Source organism: Rhipicephalus sanguineus, chromosome 4 (assembly GCF_013339695.2).
Source record: "Rhipicephalus sanguineus isolate Rsan-2018 chromosome 4, BIME_Rsan_1.4, whole genome shotgun sequence".
Lineage (NCBI taxonomy): Eukaryota > Metazoa > Arthropoda > Arachnida > Ixodida > Ixodidae > Rhipicephalus > Rhipicephalus sanguineus.
In genome coordinates this window covers 137,908,619-137,930,484 of record NC_051179.1, presented here as the reverse complement: position 1 = coordinate 137,930,484, position 21,866 = coordinate 137,908,619, and the positions used below count along the sequence as shown (strand labels likewise).

At 45.5% G+C, this 21,866-nt stretch overlaps 2 protein-coding genes across 2 annotated transcripts; one reads left to right on the top strand and one right to left on the bottom strand.

Moving 5' to 3' along the window:
• Positions 1–4,480: 4,480 nt before the first annotated feature.
• LOC119389021 (chromatin assembly factor 1 subunit A) lies at positions 4,481–5,801 on the top strand. The gene is made up of 2 exons (XM_037656315.2): positions 4,481–4,721; positions 5,228–5,801. The coding sequence occupies exons 1-2, from the start codon at positions 4,481–4,483 to the stop codon at positions 5,584–5,586; spliced, it is 600 nt and encodes a 199-aa protein (XP_037512243.1). The 3' UTR covers positions 5,587–5,801.
• Positions 5,802–6,385: 584 nt separating this feature from the next.
• Positions 6,386–7,062, bottom strand: LOC119391628 (uncharacterized). Its single transcript, XM_037659295.2, is given in 3 exon segments — positions 6,386–6,570; positions 6,572–6,800; positions 6,999–7,062. Coding segments are annotated over 3 exon segments (456 nt in total). The 3' UTR covers positions 6,386–6,407.
• Positions 7,063–21,866: the final 14,804 nt, after the last annotated feature.

The window sequence follows — 21,866 nt, the reverse complement described above, 5'->3', positions numbered from 1 at the left end:
TCACACGCAAGAAAACTAACAAACAAAGCAACCACGGCAAAACACAGCCTGATAACAAAAGAACGAACACCACATCCAACTGTGAACAGGCGAGGAAGGTGCACCACATGGGTGACGTGTCCCTTTGCAAACAACCTTGCTGCACCACGCGCATGCCTACCCCTTTTCCAACAAGTGTATTTCATTATGTGATAGTGCCACAGACGACTGGCTGATGCATGAATTTCCATGTTTATTTATCTGGTAGGCCTCCACCACTTCACGTGCCCTCTGGTTTTTATGACGAAAGATCACGGAAGCTTCACCGAAGACCGGTGCGCAGCCGCAACTTTTGCAGTGCATGGCCAGATGAGAATACGGTGCACCCTTCAGTGAGCTATGATGCTCACGTAATCTTACATTTAGGCACCTGCCAGTTTGGCCTACGTATGCCTTCCCACAACTGCTGGGCAAGCGGTATACTACTCCGCACTCGCAAGGCAGAAATTTCATTTTGTGCTTCACATTACATGTGGCTCTCTTGGATGAATTGTCACGGTTTTTTCTAGACACTGCAGCGCAAATTGTTCCTAATTTACGACGCGACGTGAAAACCACTTCAACCTTGTAATTCCTGGCCGCTTTTTTCAGGCGGTGAGACAGAGCATGGACATAAGGAATGGCCACCACTTGCTTGGTATCAGCCTTGTCAATGCCTTCCCCGCACTCAACAGACTTGAGGCTTTTTAACGCTTTTTCACACGACAGTGAAATTACTGAATTGGGATAGCCAACTTCTTTCATTCTTTTAATTTGCGATGTCGCGCTCGCTTGCAAGGAGTGAATGCAAGATTTTGATAGAGCAGACCGCAAGCATGATGTGGCTATGCCTATTTTTACCAGCTTGGAGTGACTGGATCTGAAGTCTAAGATAGGTTTCATTGATCTTGGGAAATACTGCCAGCAGACATGGGCGCCAGAAAAATCGAGCCTAAGGTCCAAGTACTGTAACTTATTGTCCTTTGCAGGTTCTACCGTGAAATGCAGTCCCATGCCAAGCTCTTTAAAAGCCTTTAAGGTGTCTATCATCTTCCTGTTGACATTTTCATTCGTTACAAAGACAAGGAAATCATCGGCGTACCGAAACATTTTTTCAACGACGCCGTTCAGATTCCTGTGAACAGCTCTGTCAAGTTTCGCCAAAAAAATGTTGCTCAGGATGGGTGCCACCCTCGATCCTATGCATACGCCGGAACGTTGAACTAATACAGTGTCGTTCCAAGTGATGAATGTAGAAGACAAATATCTGGACAAAAGCTCCATGAAGCTCCCCACAGGAATTCCACTCCTGGTTGCAAATGACAATTCATCGTTTTGTTCCCGAATACATTCATTTACAGAGTTCAACAACTTCTCTTGAGGCATTGAATAATAAAGCTCTTCTACATCAATGCTGAATGCTTTACACCCTCGCGGATTGTCTTCTTTTAAGAAATTCACGAGACCCGAGGAGCTCTTTAACAGCAGTGGGTCTTCTATTTTCAAGGAATTTAAATGCTTCTGCAAATATTCCGAAACCACACTGAGCCACGTGTCTCGTTCAGAAACGATGGTTCTAAAGGGTATGTCCGGCTTATGCGTTTTTGCCGTGAAGAAAGGCTCCAACAAAAGGCCCTTCGACCTCTTGACCTCGCTGGCTAACTTATCCAGGCTGAGGCTTTTCAAGAAGTCTACTTCCTGTTGCCTGACCTTCTCAGGAACTTTCAAGACTTGTTTGAAGTTTTTTCCAACGGCAAGATTACCCTTATCCAAAAACTGTTTCTCCTTCATTACCACGAAAAACCCCTCTTTATCAGATGTGACGACACTTAGCAATGAAGGAGAAACAGTTTTTGGATAAGGGTAATCTTGCCGTTGGAAAAAACTTCAAACAAGTCTTGAAAGTTCCTGAGAAGGTCAGGCAACAGGCAGTAGACTTCTTGAAAAGCCTCAGCCTGGATAAGTTAGCCAGCGAGGTCAAGAGGTCGAAGGGCCTTTTGTTGGAGCCTTTCTTCACGGCAAAAACGCATAAGCCGGACATACCCTTTAGAACCATCGTTTCTGAACGAGACACGTGGCTCAGTGTGGTTTCGGAATATTTGCAGAAGCATTTAAATTCCTTGAAAATAGAAGACCCACTGCTGTTAAAGAGCTCCTCGGGTCTCGTGAATTTCTTAAAAGAAGACAATCCGCGAGGGTGTAAAGCATTCAGCATTGATGTAGAAGAGCTTTATTATTCAATGCCTCAAGAGAAGTTGTTGAACTCTGTAAATGAATGTATTCGGGAACAAAACGATGAATTGTCATTTGCAACCAGGAGTGGAATTCCTGTGGGGAGCTTCATGGAGCTTTTGTCCAGATATTTGTCTTCTACATTCATCACTTGGAACGACACTGTATTAGTTCAACGTTCCGGCGTATGCATAGGATCGAGGGTGGCACCCATCCTGAGCAACATTTTTTCGGCGAAACTTGACAGAGCTGTTCACAGGAATCTGAATGGCGTCGTTGAAAAAGTGTTTCGGTACGCCGATGATTTCCTTGTCTTTGTAACGAATGAAAATGTCAACAGGAAGATGATAGACACCTTAAAGGCTTTTAAAGAGCTTGGCATGGGACTGCATTTCACGGTAGAACCTGCAAAGGACAATAAGTTACAGTACTTGGACCTTAGGCTCGATTTTTCTGGCGCCCATGTCTGCTGGCAGTATTTCCCAAGATCAATGAAACCTATCTTAGACTTCAGATCCAGTCACTCCAAGCTGGTAAAAATAGGCATAGCCACATCATGCTTGCGGTCTGCTCTATCAAAATCTTGCATTCACTCCTTGCAAGCGAGCGCGACATCGCAAATTAAAAGACTGAAAGAAGTTGGCTATCCCAATTCAGTAATTTCACTGTCGTGTGAAAAAGTGTTAAAAAGCCTCAAGTCTGTTGAGTGCGGGGAAGGAACTGACAAGGCTGATACCAAGCAAGTGGTGGCCATTCCCTATGTCCATGCTCTGTCTCACCGCCTGAAAAAAGCGGCCAGGAATTACAAGGTTGAAGTGGTTTTCACGTCGCGTAGTAAATTAGGAACAATTTGCGCTGCAGTGTCTAGAAAAAACCGTGACAATTCATCCAAGAGAGCCACATGTAATGTGAAGCACAAAATGAAATTTCTGCCTTGCGAGTGCGGAGTAGTATACCGCTTGCCCACCAGTTGTGGGAAGGCATACGTAGGCCAAACTGGCAGGTGCCTAAATGTAAGATTACGTGAGCATCATAGCTCACTGAAGGGTGCACCGTATTCTCATCTGGCCATGCACTGCAAAAGTTGCGGCTGCGCACCGGTCTTCGGTGAAACTTCCGTGATCTTTCGTCATAAAAACCAGAGGGCACGTGAAGTGGTGGAGGCCTACCAGATAAATAAACATGGAAATTCATGCATCAGCCAGTCGTCTGTGGCACTATCACATAATGAAATACACTTGTTGGAAAAGGGGTAGGCATGCGCGTGGTGCAGCAAGGTTGTTTGCAAAGGGACACGTCACCCATGTGGTGCACCTTCCTCGCCTGTTCACAGTTGGATGTGGTGTTCGTTCTTTTGTTATCAGGCTGTGTTTTGCCGTGGTTGCTTTGTTTGTTAGTTTTCTTGCGTGTGATTTCTGCGATTAAAAGCCAGTTGAAGTTTAGCGCCTGTCTTGTGTGGTTCTCCTCTTTTCCGTCTATGTTTTTTGCGCTTCGCCCACAATGAATCCCCACCATCTAGCCCAATTTTCAGTTTTGTTGACTGTGTTACTTCTAGGTCTGGTACCGAAGAAGAGTACGAGGAAAAAGAAAGGCTGCTACAGGAGATATGCAGCCTCGCAAAAGACTTCGGCTACAAGGTCAAAAGCCGCAAAGCGCAGTCCTCTGTGGGTCAGAGGGTCAGTGCGGCTGTGACCCGCGACACTGCCGCTGCTACGTTGGTGCCAACGTCGCAAGTCGCCTTCGGTACGTAATGACACAGACAACCGGTAGCTATTTTGAGCAACGGGATGAATACCAAAGGATGGCAAATGCAATTGAGAACGACAGAGTTCTTTGAGTTGAAGAAGTTAAGTTCGTAGGCACAATATTCAATCAGCACGCGCAGGACAGGGAGATTATTCGGAGGGGCCTTTCGTCCTGATTTGGACATATAATGGGCTGACAATGGTGATGCAAATGTCATATGTTCTGGGAAATGTTATTGTGCCGCTTATCTATAACGTCAGTCATTATACATAGCGCTGTGTGAGTGATGGAAATGTACGTATGCGAAAGGTAAGTACGCACAGGGGTAGCTCCTGTGCACGCTTTTCGCTGCTATCTTCTGATAGCATGGTTTCGCAGCTTTCATTAAGTACTAAGAGCAAATCTAACGTTAGTAAATGATTGCACTTCACATATATGCCCCTGTGAAGTAAATGTTGAATAAGAGCAATGCTTCTGAAACTGTATGATTGAAACACCATCTACTGTATCCCACTGCCCAGAGCCACTCAGCGCAGATGCAAGTTGTGACGACGCATCTCAAAGTGCTGCAGACCTACTGGAGAGAATTGTACAGGGCACCGACATAGCTGCAACACCTGGCCCCTCGGACGAAACCACGACCATTGCTAATAACCCGTGGCAGGAGGCATCAACGAATGCGGACGACAGGCCCGATACTGAAGGAGCTGCCCAAGTTGTGCCTAGTAAGTACATAGCTGCATTTTACAACAAAATTCATTACTTTGCTCATTACTGTGTAATCATTACCATGCAGCGGAAAAAGTGAACACACTTGACTGGTACTCACTCGACCACTGCAGTGACATATAGCTGGGCTCACTGCAACTCACACAAGAAATCCCACTGCGCAGGCAGCCCGTGACTTGACGACAAAAAGATCACTCGTGCACGCTTAGGTCAACAACAGGGAACGGACTCTGTTATTTCTTTATTGGGACTACCTTACAATCATATTAAGTTCAACACATTCATGTTTCAACCACTCTGGCCAATCGACCGCTACTCTGTTTGAAATCGATGGCGCTGAGTGACTAGACTAACGATTTAAGCAACGAACTAGCATTCATATTTCTGTCAGTATCAAAAAGCTTTTGTACACCTAACAAAATTTAGTGTCCATTTTCTTTGTCACTGATGCTCGTTGCCGCCTGGTTTGCCAACTAAATGCAAATAAATTTTAATTTTACAGGAAGACGCAGGGCTCAAGCAGCGACGGCTAGTGCGGACTATGAATTCATCGAGAAGAGGTGGAGACACGAGAGGGCCCTGAAAGAGAAGGAGCACGCGCTTGAGATGGAGCGTCTGGCCGTCGAAAAGCTCCGAATCGAGCGAAAGCAACAACGCTCTGAGAAAAGGCACGAGCTGAAACGAGAGAGAACTGAAAGAGAGCTGCAACTGAGAGAGCGGGAAATGGAAATTCGCGAACGCCAGCTGCAAGCACAACTCGACGAAGCGAGCCAAAGAGAGCAACTGTCGAGATTCCACAAGGCTACTCAAGACGCGATACTCAAAATTGTAGAAACGATTTGTGAAAAGTTGGCAAAGTAAAAAGCATGTAAATAACATTCGGCTGGGTTGACAAGAACGCAGACTAAATAATGTAACAGCGCTTGTGGCTGGGCCGGAAATCCAGCCCGCGACCTCAACCTTAATTTTATTATGGAAACATTTCAGTGTTGCTGAGAAGACACTTCGAGATTGTATACCTGAATTATTACAGCAGAAGAACCGACATTTGGGCGAGTTGGATTGCGTTAAACATGATGAGTGGTTTTCAGCGCAAACGGCGAAACACAAAGAAGAACGAGGAACACGAACACCAGCGTTCGTGTTCCTCCTCCTTCTCTGTGTTTCGTCGTTTGCGCTGAAAACCATTCATCATGTTTAACTGAATTATTACAGTTGTACATTTTTGCAATAATCTGCCTTAAATGTGCTCCATGTGCAATACGTCTTTTTTTTTCCTTTACTGTGTCAGAAATGGCGACACACAGGTTTCTGCCTGATGGCCACACATGTCACCAAACTTTTGACTCTACTATTCACTGGCAAGCAGACCTCGTCATTTTCGCATCACATTTGTTTTTAAATTGTTCGTGAAATTAGAGCTTCATAAGATGAAAGCCAGCTGCTTACTTCTTTCTCTTGAGTGTTTATTATGTTTGTTTTTTTGTTTCATGTCAACAATTTATGCTTGACAATAAAGGAAGAGAAACATTTCTTTTATGAGTACACATGGTTTATTGCAGCGTTACAGTTATGTGCAAGGCCACGCTTGGCCTGGATTTTGAAAGGTTCTTGTGGTGGTGGTCTCGTACCGTTACACAAAATAGTTAAATGAGGTTTATATAGGTCACATTGCACTGCACTTAATGACTGGCAGGGCTCAAGTAATCTTGCAGGCAAGGTGGCTGCACATCAAAATATGTGGAGACTTGGTTACCATACATACAAGCATGGCAGTTGGTCAGGATAACAGCAACTCTGTACATGCGTGGTACACCCTGTAGTAGTATCTTTTGGTTTTTTTTAGTCCACAAATGCAAATTCTGAGATAATCTTTCCGAATCCCCACTCAACAGCCTGTCTGACCGCACTCATGGATGAATTGAACCCTTGCTGGGTGGCTGTCAATGCTGCTCCTCCGTAGGGCTTCATAAGCAGTGGGCGGAGAGGATAGGCTGGGTCGCCGTATATAACGAATTCCTTGTCCAGTGTCAATGCTTCCAGCTTTTCATACAACTGGCTGTCCCGAAGAATGCCTGAAAAGAATGAGTTCCATATAATTAATCATTCTTCAACGCATTCAACATAATTCAACTGCAAGAACAACGAGTACCCGCATACTTTGTATGATTGTCATAAAATGACTGTATCTGTGTATGTGGAACTGAATGACGAACGGTCCGAGCAGGTTTCCTTGAACGTCATGTGTAACGTTCTGACGGAACATAACTCACCAGCATCATGCCTTCGTCCCGGGTATGGTCCATCCAGCTGGCAGATGAGCCCATTTGGATACATCAAAGACTGGTATTTGAGCACATGTAGCCTCTTGTGCCCGGAAAAGTAGAGGCGCTGGTCTTGCGAGGGTCGGCATATGGGGCGCGCTGTACCGTCGATAAACGCCCAGAAGTTGCTCAGAGGAGCACCTTTACGATGAACAGCCTGGGGCAAACAAATATCAACATGAGAACGCGCACTAATGTGTTCAACCTCGAAGGGATAAACAAAGAAAATATAACTTACCTCGCTCATAGCTTCCAAGTCCGAATGTTTGAGCCACGGGTGAATGGTCATATTGCTCAGGAGGCAACCGAAGTTCTTTTCGATGTGGTAGAGTACTTTGTTCGATACGCTCGACACCACAGAATAGTGACGTTCAAAGTATTCTTGCAGGTCACACAGCCTGTTTGGATAGGCAAGCCTCCGGAGACATATGCATAGGGCTTCTGTGGCCGTTACCCTCACTCCTTGGGCACTAGTGATGTACTGCGGCATCTTCAGGGCACGCACGAGCACTGGAAAGTCAGCTTTTTCGAATCGAAACTGTCGTCGAAAGCAGTGGCTCGACATTGAGTCCAGGTTCAGTAGGCCACCTCGCGATGCATACACCCGACGCCGCGGCGGTTCTTTCTCCCGCAGCATGAGTGCCTCTATGTCCTCCCAACTCAGGTACGCCAGGCAGTAGGGGTCCCAAAGAATACTTGACCTCACCATTGTCGAGGAGAGATCGCTGCACCTACCGCACGGCAGGTGAGAAAGCGCGAAAGTTTGGCGCGCGCGCGTTCACCGTCCGTTTTAAGTGGCTACGGCTACGGTAGCGTACTACAGCGGCTAAAAATATGGCCATAATCCAGCTAGCACACTTGGATTGGCTCAGCTTGGCCGTCAACAACACGTACTTCTATATTGATCTACCAGATGGCGCAACACGCTTCACGTTCGTTACGTACGCGGGTACTACGGCGTACTAAAAGCCCATTTGTGGCAAACGACGCCACGTAACGCAAGGCGCTTGCGTGATGCGTACGTAGCACCATTCCGCAGTACTAAAACTCTCTAGTACCTGCAACGCGCTACACGTGCGTCCGATTCGGCGCGTTTTCCATAAAAGTGTAATTTTGACAATGCCTTAACACACTACGAGGTACCGACCTTATCCCAAGCGTCGTAAAAGCGTCGGCCTCACTCAGAGCATCGCGCCAAACCGAAAATAGCTCTGCGACGCGCGCCTGCCTCACCTGGCTGTAAAACCGCGTTCCCCGCCTTGTGGCCGGGCTACCGGGGCGGCACGACGCGCTTTGCGTTTCCTTCTGTGCGGCCGGGGTGTTCAATCACATTTTAACATGCCGCAGGATGGCGACCATGTTTTCCGTCCAATATGCGACGCTCTTCTGGCTATCACAACTCGTTCTCTGATTACGCTTTCACCGTTAACTACTACAGCTACCACAACGCTTTGTTTAATCATTGAAGATGGACGTTAGTCGTCGGCATGGAGATGTACCACCAAGCATCAAAGCAGGTGCATCCACGTTAAACGGTGCTATAGCTGCCATACATCAATATACATTGCGCAAACTCTCTTATATCAATTTACAGTAGACATTCAGTTACTTCTGTAAGGGCACGCTTTACTTTCGTGTTATTCCGGTTCCTATGACGGAGGGATCAGCCATGTTTTTTACGCCTTACCGGCGAGGCGTGTCCACCTTGAATGACTACTGCGTACGTTTTGGAAGCCACCGTCCTATATATATATCTGCACCTCAAACTACCGTCTTTAAGCCAACAAAAACCATTATATATAGTGCGTCTGAGCGTTCTGTACACAGGCTTTTTTTTTCACGTTCCCCCGCGTAGAAGCCCGCTGCACACTCAAGGTCGATGGAAATGTTATTATGAAATATACTAAAGTGCATCTCAAAACGACGTCTTGCACCATCAGTAGTGCAGACACAACGTGCGATCAGCAAGAAATGACCCTTGATAATTGTTTGCATCGCTCACTTCCTGGGAGCTTGTACAGCGACGCGCATAACGGTGCCAACTCGTTAAATGACAGCTTTAGTTGGGCATCCGCAACAGCCCCGCGGACACAGGCTGCTGTTGGAAATGGCTGGCACCTAACTTCCACAGAGCTGCTGCCGACGCCCAGCTAAAGCTGTCTAATTAGTACCTACGAAAGCAGTACACTCACCGTTAACTGGCGCCCGTTGTCCGCAGCTCCATGAATATTCCGCCCTCCAAGCGACACTTCGTCCACGGAGCCGGCTTCAACACCACCGAAGACACCCATGAACATGAAACTGATGAAACTTCAAGACACGCAACCCGCACAACCAACGCAACCACGCAACGCATTCCAATAGACGAGGAGACTGAGACGACTGAGAGAGGAGGCAGAAGCGGCGCGGCGCGCCACCCCGGCGCCGACCCCGTCTCCGTCGGCGAGCAAGGCGCCACAACGGCGCCAAAGGGCAAGCGCGCGATATGTATGACGTATACGGCGGCTTTTTAGGGGCGAAGCTCCTTAAGGCGGCACCCGTTCGTCCCTCGTAGTCGTAGTCGTAGTCGTAGTAGTCGTAGTGCGTAACCAGTCTTACGCTTTGACCTCCAAGGTGGTGCCGGTGGGAGATTTTTCCTGTGCGTTGTTGAACAATAAAAAAATTCGCAGCGTGCGCGTTAACTAAAAGCCGAATTCTTCTGTCTCTCATTCCCCATTAGCAGCCATTGGCATGTTCCAGTAGGAAACGTTAGTAGAAGTAGAAGTGTAAGTGTTAGCTAAAAGCCGACTTCTTCTGTCTCTCATTCCCATTAGCAGCCATTGTTTACCTCCACGGTAGTACCTGGTGAGATTTTCTCCTGTGCGTGATTAAACAACAAAAATTTTGTTCAAAACGCCGTTGATTGATGAAATCAACCAACGAGAGACGCCAGATGTTTTGTAAAAGCAAAACGAAAGAACGCCAGATGTGTCTAAAGCAAAACGAAAAGACGCCAGCTGCTTAACGAAAGACGCCAGATGTTTTGCTAAAGCAATGGTTTTCTAAACAATAAAAATTCACAGCGTACATGTAAAATTAAAGTGAGCTGCAAGTCGTCATAACTCATCGAACCTTTAGTATAAACGCGCCCGATCTCACGTCGGTGATGATGTACTGGGCAGAATTCAGGGAAGATTCACGGTTTACCGATGAACCTCCGCAGCTTCGCCCACTCATCATCATTCACTCCGTGGATATGCTGTGATTTTTAGGGGCGAAGCTCTTTAAGGCGGCACCCGTTCGTCCCTCGTAGTCGTCGTCGTCGTAGTAGTACTAGTAGTAGTAGTCGTAGTCCGTAACAAGTCTTACGCTTTGACCTCCATGGTGGTGCCGGTGGGAGATTTTTCCTGTGCGTTGTTGAACAATAAAAAATGCGCAGCGTGCGCGTTAACTAAAGCCGAATTCTTCTGTCTCTCATTCCCCATTAGCAGCCATTGGCATGTTCCAGTAGGAAACGTTAGTAGAAGTAGAAGTAAGTGTTAGCTAAAAACCGACTTCTTCTGTCTCTCATTCCCATTAGTAGCCATTGTTTACATCCAAGGTAGTGCCTGGTGAGATTTCTCCTGTGCGTGATTAAACAATAAAAATTTTGTTCAAAACGCCGTTGATTGATGAAATAAACCAACGAAAGACGCCAGATGTTTTGTAAAAGCAGAACGAAAGAACGCCAGATGTGTCTAAAGCAAAACGAAAAGACGCCAGCTGCTTAACGAAAGACGCCAGATGTTTTGCTAAAGCAATGGTTTTCTAAACAATAAAAATTCACAGCGTACATGTAAAATTAAAGTGAGCTGCAAGTCGTCATAACTCATCGAACCTTTAGTATAACGCGCCCGATCTCACGTCGGTGATGATGTACTGGGCAGAATTCACGGAAGATTCACGGTTTACCGATGAACCTCCGCAGCTTCGCCCACTCATCATCATTCACTCCGTGGATATGCTGTGATTTTTAGGGGCGAAGCTCTTTAAGGCGGCACCCGTTCGTCCCTCGTAGTCGTCGTCGTCGTAGTAGTACTAGTAGTAGTAGTCGAAGTCCGTAACAAGTCTTACGCTTTGACCTCCATGGTGGTGCCGGTGGGAGATTTTTCCTGTGCGTTGTTGAACAATAAAAAATGCGCAGCGTGCGCGTTAACTAAAAGCCGAATTCTTCTGTCTCTCATTCCCCATTAGCAGCCATTGGCATGTTCCAGTAGGAAACGTTAGTAGAAGTAGAAGTAAGTGTTAGCTAAAAGCCGACTTCTTCTGTCTCTCATTCCCATTAGTAGCCATTGTTTACATCCAAGGTAGTGCCTGGTGAGATTTCTCCTGTGCGTGATTAAACAATAAAAATTTTGTTCAAAACGCCGTTGATTGATGAAATAAACCAACGAAAGACGCCAGATGTTTTGTAAAAGCAAAACGAAAGAACGCCAGATGTGTCTAAAGCAAAACGAAAAGACGCCAGCTGCTTAACGAAAGACGCCAGATGTTTTGCTAAAGCAATGGTTTTCTAAACAATAAAAATTCACAGCGTACATGTAAAATTAAAGTGAGCTGCAAGTCGTCATAACTCATCGAACCTTTAGTATAAACGCGCCCGATCTCACGTCGGTGATGATGTACTGGGCAGAATTCAGGGAAGATTCACGGTTTACCGATGAACCTCCGCAGCTTCGCCCACTCATCATCATTCACTCCGTGGATATGCTGTGATTTTTAGGGGCGAAGCTCTTTAAGGCGGCACCCGTTCGTCCCTCGTAGTCGTCGTCGTCGTAGTAGTACTAGTAGTAGTAGTCGTAGTCCGTAACAAGTCTTACGCTTTGACCTCCATGGTGGTGCCGGTGGGAGATTTTTCCTGTGCGTTGTTGAACAATAAAAAATGCGCAGCGTGCGCGTTAACTAAAAGCCGAATTCTTCTGTCTCTCATTCCCCATTAGCAGCCATTGGCATGTTCCAGTAGGAAACGTTAGTAGAAGTAGAAGTAAGTGTTAGCTAAAAACCGACTTCTTCTGTCTCTCATTCCCATTAGTAGCCATTGTTTACATCCAAGGTAGTGCCTGGTGAGATTTCTCCTGTGCGTGATTAAACAATAAAAATTTTGTTCAAAACGCCGTTGATTGATGAAATAAACCAACGAAAGACGCCAGATGTTTTGTAAAAGCAGAACGAAAGAACGCCAGATGTGTCTAAAGCAAAACGAAAAGACGCCAGCTGCTTAACGAAAGACGCCAGATGTTTTGCTAAAGCAATGGTTTTCTAAACAATAAAAATTCACAGCGTACATGTAAAATTAAAGTGAGCTGCAAGTCGTCATAACTCATCGAACCTTTAGTATAAACGCGCCCGATCTCACGTCGGTGATGATGTACTGGGCAGAATTCACGGAAGATTCACGGTTTACCGATGAACCTCCGCAGCTTCGCCCACTCATCATCATTCACTCCGTGGATATGCTGTGATTTTTTTATCACGGAAGCCAATTGAAACGCGCTTCAGGAGCGTCCAGTGACTCCTTCCGAAATGCTAACGCTTTTTCTCTGCCTGTACCTTCCAAAAGGGGTCAGATGGACACCCGAAGAGAGTCACTGTTCCATGACCATCTTTTGACTCTTTTTTTTTTAGAGTGCACTTTCGCCTCTCGAAATATTAGTGACAATTTTATTCAGCATTACCCATTTTTGTTGCCTTACCCTCACAATAAACTGTGCATATTGAAGGCATGCAATCTTTTATCGAAAGAAAAGAAAAAAAACTGTGCTTTCATTTTTTTATTTTTCCGGGTTTTTCTTCCCATATAGCTCTAAATTATCGAAACTCTGTTGTTTTCTTTCCCATCACACAGATTCCCATCGACAAGACATTCGTCCATTTGCGTTGGTAGAAAGAGCTGGTTGGTTGTCCAACAAGCTAATGTCGCTGTGTATTCAGCGCAGCCAATCGGAATTATGTTAATTTCTTCCGCCACTGCATACAAAAGCCACTTTTTGCACAGTGAGACGCGGTCTTGCATAGAAGCTCATTACCACGCGTGCTTAGAGCGCGTGTTTCGCTTATTGGTTTATGACACCACCGTTTATGACTTTTCGTGTGTGCCAGTGATGGTGGATGGTGCCAAGGGGTATTAGCGCATGAAAACAACAATTTTTACATATATTCTTTATCAGAGTGTACAATAAAAGACAAAAAGGAAACGGAAAAGGCAGCGAGGTTAACCAAGTGGCAGGTGCTTCGCTACCGCAACCACCACAACCTGCGTGTAAAGCAGCGGACAGATCGGGAGAAGTAGGATAAAGAAGTACAAGTAATCAAGATTACTGAAACTTCTTTTTCCCCGCTTTCCCCAGTTCCATGAGCTGCTTCTGACGCAGGCTGCACTGAGTAGCCACAAACTCGCCCCTCTGTCCGTTTCGATTAAGGTGGGGGGAGACTTTGAAAGTGAGTTTCAAAATGTGGCTGTAGAGCAGTGGTAGTAAAAGCTATGGCTTTAAAATTTGCAAGGTATTTTAAAGGTAGAAGAAGGTTTAATTGGAGCTTGAAATTAGTTCCAAAATGTGTTTACTGTTTTTTAATATTTTTTCTTGTTTTTAACGTATGCATTTTTATTAAGATCTCTTACCTTCAGAGAATTGCAATTTTGCACAAAGGTAGCTACTGGCGCTTCACAGAAGTGGAACTAAAATTGTGAGCGTGCAACAAGAAGATTTGATTTTTTTTACATTTGTCAATGTAGGAAAATCAAAGCATACAATATGTTTCATTTGTGTCATAGCCGCTTCTTAAATAGCTTCTATTTTTGGTGGGGGGGGGGGGCGTGGTTGTACTTAACCAAGGGGCTGATCGCTACAGCCAGGTCCGTCTTTCGCTCCAAGATGGTCTACATGAAATAGACGACATATAAAATGACGATATTGGGCACCGATCTATTCGTTGATTAAGGAATGATCCGGAATTACGTGGCATAAAACGAGCTCAGAGGAAGAAGAAGAGCCAAAACATTTTGAAGGCCTTCAATAGATGCCAGGAAGAAGAAAACGTTGCTGACAGTCCAGAATGGTGCGCCTTTTTGTCTGGAAGCACTACTCGCTCTACAGGTGTGATCGCACTGGTAGAAGAGGAGGCGGTGTTTTGGTCGGCATAAGGGAAACCATTGCTTCATTTTTTGTCAACACCAGTATTCTAACCTCGAAATAGTTTGTGTAGCTTGTACAGTCCCTTCCTCCAAAATCCTTGTAGGCTGCTGCTATCGTGCGCCGGACTCGGACTCTTCCTTCATTGTTATGCTACGCGACAGTATAAACAACGCTTCTGAAATTTTCCAAGCCGCTATAATTTACTTAGTAAGCGACTTCAACTTTCCGCTCATTGATTGGGCCACACTGTCACCGCCCTGTCACATTTTGTTTGTTTGTTTACCCTGAAGAGACTGGCTCATACCCACGAGGGGGATTGGCCACACTGATAATTATATATGAAACTTCAAAAATAAAAAAATAAGCACGATACGCGATGTAAATAAAAACGGAAAGAGTTAAGAAGTTAACAAAGCCACAGGATAACGATTGAAAAAATATATATTTAATAATAAAAAAGGAAAAAAAAATAAAGTTGGTCTCCGTGGTCGGTATCACTAGCAGCGTACTCTTCCTGTTGCTTCAATGAATTTGTGTAGCGCAGTTATAATAGCACTGCGGCTTGCCCAAGCTGATTCGCTCCAAACGACAACAGGCTAGAAGTAGTAAATTGTAAGCCCAGCCTACCAGTCGGCATTTCCAGAAACATTCTACGGAGTGAGGCGAAACGGCGGCATGATAGAAAAAAGTGATTATTGTTTCTGGTTCATTGCAAACTGCACATAGATTTGTTAAGGAAAAGCCAGATTATGCAAGGTAATAATTAATCGGGGAACTCTACAGCGAAAACTTGTGAGAGTCACCTCGCATTGACGTGAAAGACATTTGGTGGTGTTCCAGGGGAACTGTAAGTGCTGGTAATCCGCTGATTGTGTGAGAGCTGTTTCGGTGTTTTTTAAGTATAACAGTCGTTTGAATCTCTCTCCAGTAATGAAAGAAAAAAGGGGTACGACATTTAACACTGGACCATCTAAAGACGCCGTTGCGAGTGCATCAGCTGCTTCATTTAGAGAGATTCCAACATGCCCGGGGACCCATACTAACCGAACCTCTGATATGGTACAGGATACAAGGCTCGAAAATATTCGAAGAAGCTGTGATTGTTTTGCGGACGTTAAATGCATACAAACCGATAAGGCATCTGTAATAATAATAGACAGTTATAGCTTAGCGTTAGCGTGATAGCGGTGGTTAAGGGAATAGCGTTACCGTGCCGCAAACGTTGGTTGCGGAAAGCGTGTTTTAGTTTAGCGGGATAGCGTTTACGTGCCCAAGCCGGGATGGTGGCGCCACCTAGCGAAGGGTGAATGTGTTAAAAAAAGTGAAAAGAACAAAACCGAGAATGCTCGCCTGTATCCCCGCACGCAGCAATATTACTCCTTTTTTTAGTGAAAATAAAAGTAAATAAATATGAACTAAGCACCAAAAGCGAAAATTTTCATGTTGCAGACCTGTTTACAGCGATCTTCTAGATAGGCCTAGGGACGTTCGAAATGGGAAGCGATCTCAAAAACTACGCTAAGTTATCCGTAATACCGGGTCGTCGAAGCTACCTGAAGGCAAGCGAAGCCATTTCGCACAGTCGTTTGCTACGAAAGAAGTGGATCCGTCCACATCAACGCTAAATTCAGTTCGAAGCGGGCGTCGAAAACCGCCGCCATGTTTTACGTACACTACGTTAACCACGCAAACACGCTAACGCTAAATCTGAAAAATAGCGTGCGTACGGTAAACGCTACGGGTCGTTTACGGAACTGCGCATGCGCACTTCGATCCCGCTATTCCGGTAAGCCCGCTATTCCCTTAAACCCGCTAAACTATAACTGTCTAATAACTTTCGATTTTTGAGAATTTAGTTTTCTAACAGCCAATGTGATTGCCATAAATTCGGCGAGAAATATTGGGGTGAAGTCAGGTAGTCTGAGCGCAAAAGACCAATTGAGCTGCTGGGAGAAAATGCCCACTCCGGCCTTCTGAAGATTTTGCGTGGCGTCCGTAGAAATTACAAGGTGAGCAGGAAATTGACCGAGGTGATCATGAAGCAGACCTTCTAGAATACGCTTTGGAAGCAATTTAGCATTTTTTGGGAAAATGTCGTCGAAAACTAAATTAAGCTTCAGCGAACACAGTTTTGGGCAAGCTAAGCACGGCAGAGAACATGTAGATCTGCTAACAGCGACTCGACGAAAATTACTTGAGGCCTTCGATAACGTTGCCACGGATGCTTAAAGAATGAATCGGGAGACGTGATAAAAGCTATCTGGGAACGGGAGAGAGGTGCATCATAGAGCTTTAAAAACGTCTGCACGGTAAGCTGCTTAAATCTTGCATCAAGTGGAATTAGTCGAGCTTCCAAATACAGCACGCTAATAGCAACACATCTCGGTAGTCCAAGACACAGACGTAGCGCTTGCCTTTCTAACAATAATAGAGGTCTTAATTTGTAAGCAGCAGATCCGGAAAAAAGGACGCAACCGAATTCCAAAATGGGGGCGCACATAAAGTTTATATATCATGAGCAAAGTCTCTCTGCGCATTCCTGATTTTTTATTACAAAAGCGGCGCAACAGCCCCATGGCGCGTTCTGCTTTACGCGTGTTTAATTCAATTTTGCTGTTGCCAATTTAAATGATGAACATAGACAATCCCCAAATATTTTAATGATTTTACTTGCGGGATCTGTTTGTTTCGATAATGAAGTGAAATAAAAACGGGATCTGCCAAAGGGAATACGAGTACTGCGCATTTATTAACGTTGAGCGAGAAAGCAAGTCCATCAAGCCATACCTCAAGTTCAGTCAAATAAGACTGCAAAATTTGGTATAAAGTATAGATATCACAGGATGACGAGAAAAAAGCGATATCATCGGCATAGACGTAAAGGTGAACATCTCGATTAGCTGGGATAGATGACAATAAAATATTAAATAAAAGTGGGGAAAGAACCGATCCTTGCGGGACACCTCTCGTTTGCTTATGAGACCTAGACGTCACCCCCTCGTGGCAACAAAAGAACTGTCTCTCGGAGAGAAACTCCTTTACCCAGGATACGATGTAATTTGGCACGTCACAACTCACTAATCTAGAAATCAATATACCGTGTTCAACACTATCATAGGCTTTTGCGATATCTAATGTAATTAATGCAGAAATCTGTCCAGATACACCTGCAAGTCGAATGCGGCTTTCCAAATCAACATGGGCAGACCATATGAGCATCCCTGTCGAAAACCTATTTGTCTTGAAGAAAGGATACGCTGACGAGAAATGAATTCGCTAAGCCGAATATGAATAATTTTTTCAATTATTTTAACTAAATTTGAAGTAAGCGAGATAGGCCGAATGTTATCCAGGACATATCCGAGGCTCTGATTTTTTCGTAGCAGCACAATTTCAGCAATTTTCCATGAATTCGGAATCCATGTTTACTGTAAAGAGCAGTTAACTAAGTTCCAAAGTTCATCTGGATAGGAATTAAACATTAATTTAATCATAGAGTTTGTAATGCGGTGGTCCAGGAGCCGCTTCATTCACAGTCAATATGACATCTGCCAATTCTGCCATAGTGACTTTCTGAAAGTCCGACGTCGAACATGCGAATATCATAGGTCTGAAACACGTAGACGCAAACCGCGCTTCGAGTCCTTTCGCGATGTCTTCTAACATGTCAGATGCTTCTTTAGGGGATAGCACTACGGAATGAGAATATGACGATATCTGTGACGATTTCTTGTTGCGTAAAAACCTGTACAGTGCAGATCTTTTATCCGTTTTTGATAAATAAGAATGCAAATCAGCTTTGTGGTTATCTTTAGCTACTGCTACTGTTCGTTTAAATATTGCAGCGTAGAACTTATAGTCAATCCAATTTTTCGGGCTATGGTTAAGACGTAGACGCTTCCATGCAGCTTTCCGGCGTCTGTAATCAATCGTACATGCATCATTCCACCAAGTAGAGTTTGACGGTGTACTCCCAGACCTAACGGAAAACTCTGCCGGTTGAACAGCAGCGCTTATAGATGCTACTACTGAGTCAGCTCTTTGTTGCTCATTACATGCTGTCAGTGACAAGATCGCAGAATTTAAAGCAGCTTTATAGATTTTATAGTTGATGAACCGTCGCTGCCGCATAACAGGAGCCTGACGCGATAGCATGATTTCGAAGGTGATCGGAATATGGTCGCTACTTGCCCCATTGTCAAATGTTTCCCAAGAAGAGATGACAAGTTGGCCAGACGAAAAAGTCAGGTCTAATGTCGATGAGCATTGGCCACGTAAAAAGGTAGTTTGACCTGAATTATGGCAAAGAAAATTATTATCCTGCAGCCAATTCCACAATCTTTTCCCACAACCGTCCGTTTTTAACCCCCAAGAAATGTGGTGTGAGTTGAAATCTCCTGCCAATAGAATCTCATTTGAACTGGAATTCCTGATGACACCATCTAGGTGATCTGTACTTCTTATTCCATTCGGAAAGTACGCATTGACCAGTGTAAATCTAGATCCAGGTAACAAACAATCCACCCCTAATAGTTCGCAGTCAGAACAAATATGTTCGAAAGATACGGTGACATTGTGATACATTTTTGCTGAGACTAGGGCCAATAATCCACCTCCTCTACCTGGTCGATCTAACCTAAGTGTACGAAAATTAATAATGGTAAATTTTTTGTTTGCTGAAAGCCAAGATTCTTGAAGTAAGATAATATTAGGAATTGTTTTGTGTATGAGGTAAACAAGATCAGTGTAACCAGAAGATACAGAACGGCAGTTCCACTGAAGAACTTTTACAGACGCTATGATGGACTTAATATAGTTGACTCCACGGCAGAACGCAATGCGTCCTGCTCGTTGCTGTCAGTGGTAGTACCTTTTTTGGTTTTGACCGGGAAGAATGGGTCGGAGATAATGGGGAATTCCGTCGCTTATTAGAGATATTTCCGAGCCTCATCTCACCAAAAGATCCACTGGGTCCCGCAGTGACAGGCAACTGAGAGCTGACAAGCTGCTCCGGAGTAGCATCTGTTTGACTCTGAGGGTTTAATTCATTCCCGCGGTGTTCAGACTCACTATTAGAAGTGACAGTGGGAACAGGGTAGGAGTGAACAAGGCTGTTTAACCTGGCGGCTAGCATCTCAGTCAGCCCTTCAGCAAATGTGTTAAAGAGCCGTTCCATAACAATTGGGATGGCTTTTTCAATCGCTGCAGCAACTGCAGATGAGACTGTCGCTTCTAGGGACCCGCACTGACGAGATATGGCCGCGGCATACCCTACATCACGCTCTTTAACCAAAGATGTAGCCTCTGCCCGGGAACAACCTCGTTTCTCTACAATCTCAAGGATCTGTGTCTCACGGTAACGGGCGGGACAGTTAGAGTCCGTGGCTGTGTGAGAGCCATCACATAAACAACACTTGAGATCTTCAACCTCACAGTCCACTGCGGAATGTGACCCACCGCATTTAAGACATCTTACTGAGGACCTGCAAGCATTCGCGCTATGGCCAAATCGCCAGCAGTTACGGCACTGCAGTGGCCGAGGTGTCAACGCCTCTACACGGAATAAGTAGGGCCAGGCCTTCAGTTCAGAGGGGCGTGTCAGACCGGCAAAAGAGACGATTACGCTTTCAGTTGGTACTCGCGTATCACGTACAGGCCTGTTGCATCTGTAAACTGACACGACTCCAGCAGGAGAGACCATCTTTAAGAAGGCTTCGGGAGTAATATTGGTGGGAACACCACGAACAATGCCCTTCACACAAGCGAGGTGAGGTGGTACAAAAGCGGGAACTGCAATGTACGCGAATCTCGTGCAGGCAAGCAAGTCAGTCAAGCATTCAACATTTGATGACTTACATAATATGCCAGTCTTGCCGAAGCGCCTCACCTCCGAGATGTCAAGAAAATGTCCTGTAATACTGCGCAGCTCTTCTTGGAAAACCTCCGATTAGCTCAACCGAATGGCTCCTCCGTCGGTAGGCACAAGCGCGACAGGCAAACTGCTTACTCCGTTCCGGAGAAAACACTCCAGTGGTACCGACTCAGTAGGCCGGCTTGCCGACCAGGGCGAACCCTGGCCGGGTCCGGAGACCGGCATTGACGGCTCCTGAAACAACGGCAGAAAAAAAACTGAAGCAGTAAAAAGAACTAAGAACGCTAAAATGTGGCCAAGCCCCTCTCACAAGACAGCACCAGTCCCTTCGAGGCGTCCGCTTGCAGCACGGCGTACAACTGAATTTCTTAACCCTAGATTTCAACCTCTTTCAAACTGTTCTAAAACCTACACGTGGTCCGAACACTCTTGATCTTATCCTCACGACCGCTCCGGAAACAATGCGTAATACAGATTACTTGGACGGTTTCAGTGACCATAATTTACTCCAAGTAGATATAAACATACTCCTTCCCGTAGCCGGTGTACATAGAAAACAAATTCGGGACTATAATCAAGGCGATTATCAGGAAATTAACACATTACTAAGATTATTTTCCGAAAACACTCTCCTGCCGTGTTTCCACAAGAGACCCGTCGACGAGAACTGCCTACTTAAGCGGTGTTGCGTCCACGCAACACCGGTTACTAGTGTAATGCTGCGGCCGCGCGATCGATTAACTGCGGCTTCATTCAGGGCATGTCCCATTTCTTTATGAAGAGCGAAAATTCCTAACCATGTATTCATCAGGTCCCCAGGGTGCACCCGCTTGCGTTCTGCGAGTAACGCGATCCATAGCCTCCTCACGGCGGCAAGCAACGCTTTTAAGGCCTACATATATTCCGGCGTAACTCGCGCTCGCGGCGCACTTTCTCTACGCCGGCTACAAGGGGAAAAATTATAGTCTGGCGTGACGGGCTATGCAAGCGCGGCTTCATTCGGCGTACTTGGCGTCGCGGGCGTGGGGAACATGTCCTATTTCACGCGCTTCACACCGCCGACGTAAGACCACAACGCAATAGGCACAGAAGCGAAACGGGCAAAGAGCGGCACGTGGCGCTCGTTCGGGAGTACGGTTGTGGTTTGCTCGACATTCCTCGACGGTTGCATTACTGTGCTCCTGGTAACAGGGCTTATCACATGTGCGTGTAGGCCGGCGGCAATAGCATCGACTGCTGCGACCCCGAAAGAAAAAGGAACTCTTGGGAAGCCCTCGGAATCCCCTCTCGTCTGTAGTACATACATGACCCACTTTCATTTGCCACATGATCGCCTTAGGGCCGCAGGGTATCCCACGTATGTCCCCCTCAGGACTCTTGAAGAGCAAGTGACCGCAACTTACAATTGCTGCTCCGCCCTCCATTATTAATAACAAAGCCGTGGTTATTCCGTATATCCACGGCATTTCGAATCGTTCGAAAAGGATTGATTAACGGGCCACTGAAGTGGATTCTTCCGCACCCATTAAACTACAGTCTTTGTGTATATTGTGCAGGACGTGTGCCCCCATGAAGCTTTCTTCGAAAAAGAAGCATCAGTCCAAGCTCGTTGACACCGCGGGAGGAGTCGCTCACAATGTGCCTTTCATTTGTGGAACCAACTATGTTGGTCAGAGTAGGACGACGTCTTAAAGAGGTCATAAACCACGTTTCCAAGTAATAATCTAATGGCCACATTATCGGAGTTTACTGCCTCCCGAATCGATTGTCGCAAAAATTTCTCGAATCCGTCAA

Bases quoted from the DNA above. Each gene is read 5' to 3' on its own strand.
- LOC119389021 (XM_037656315.2), top strand. From the start codon at position 4,481: ATGATTGAAACACCATCTACTGTATCCCACTGCCCAGAGCCACTCAGC. The intron at 4,722-5,227 runs GTAAGTACATAG...TTAATTTTACAG, and splicing joins AGCTGCCCAAGTTGTGCCTA to GAAGACGCAGGGCTCAAGCA.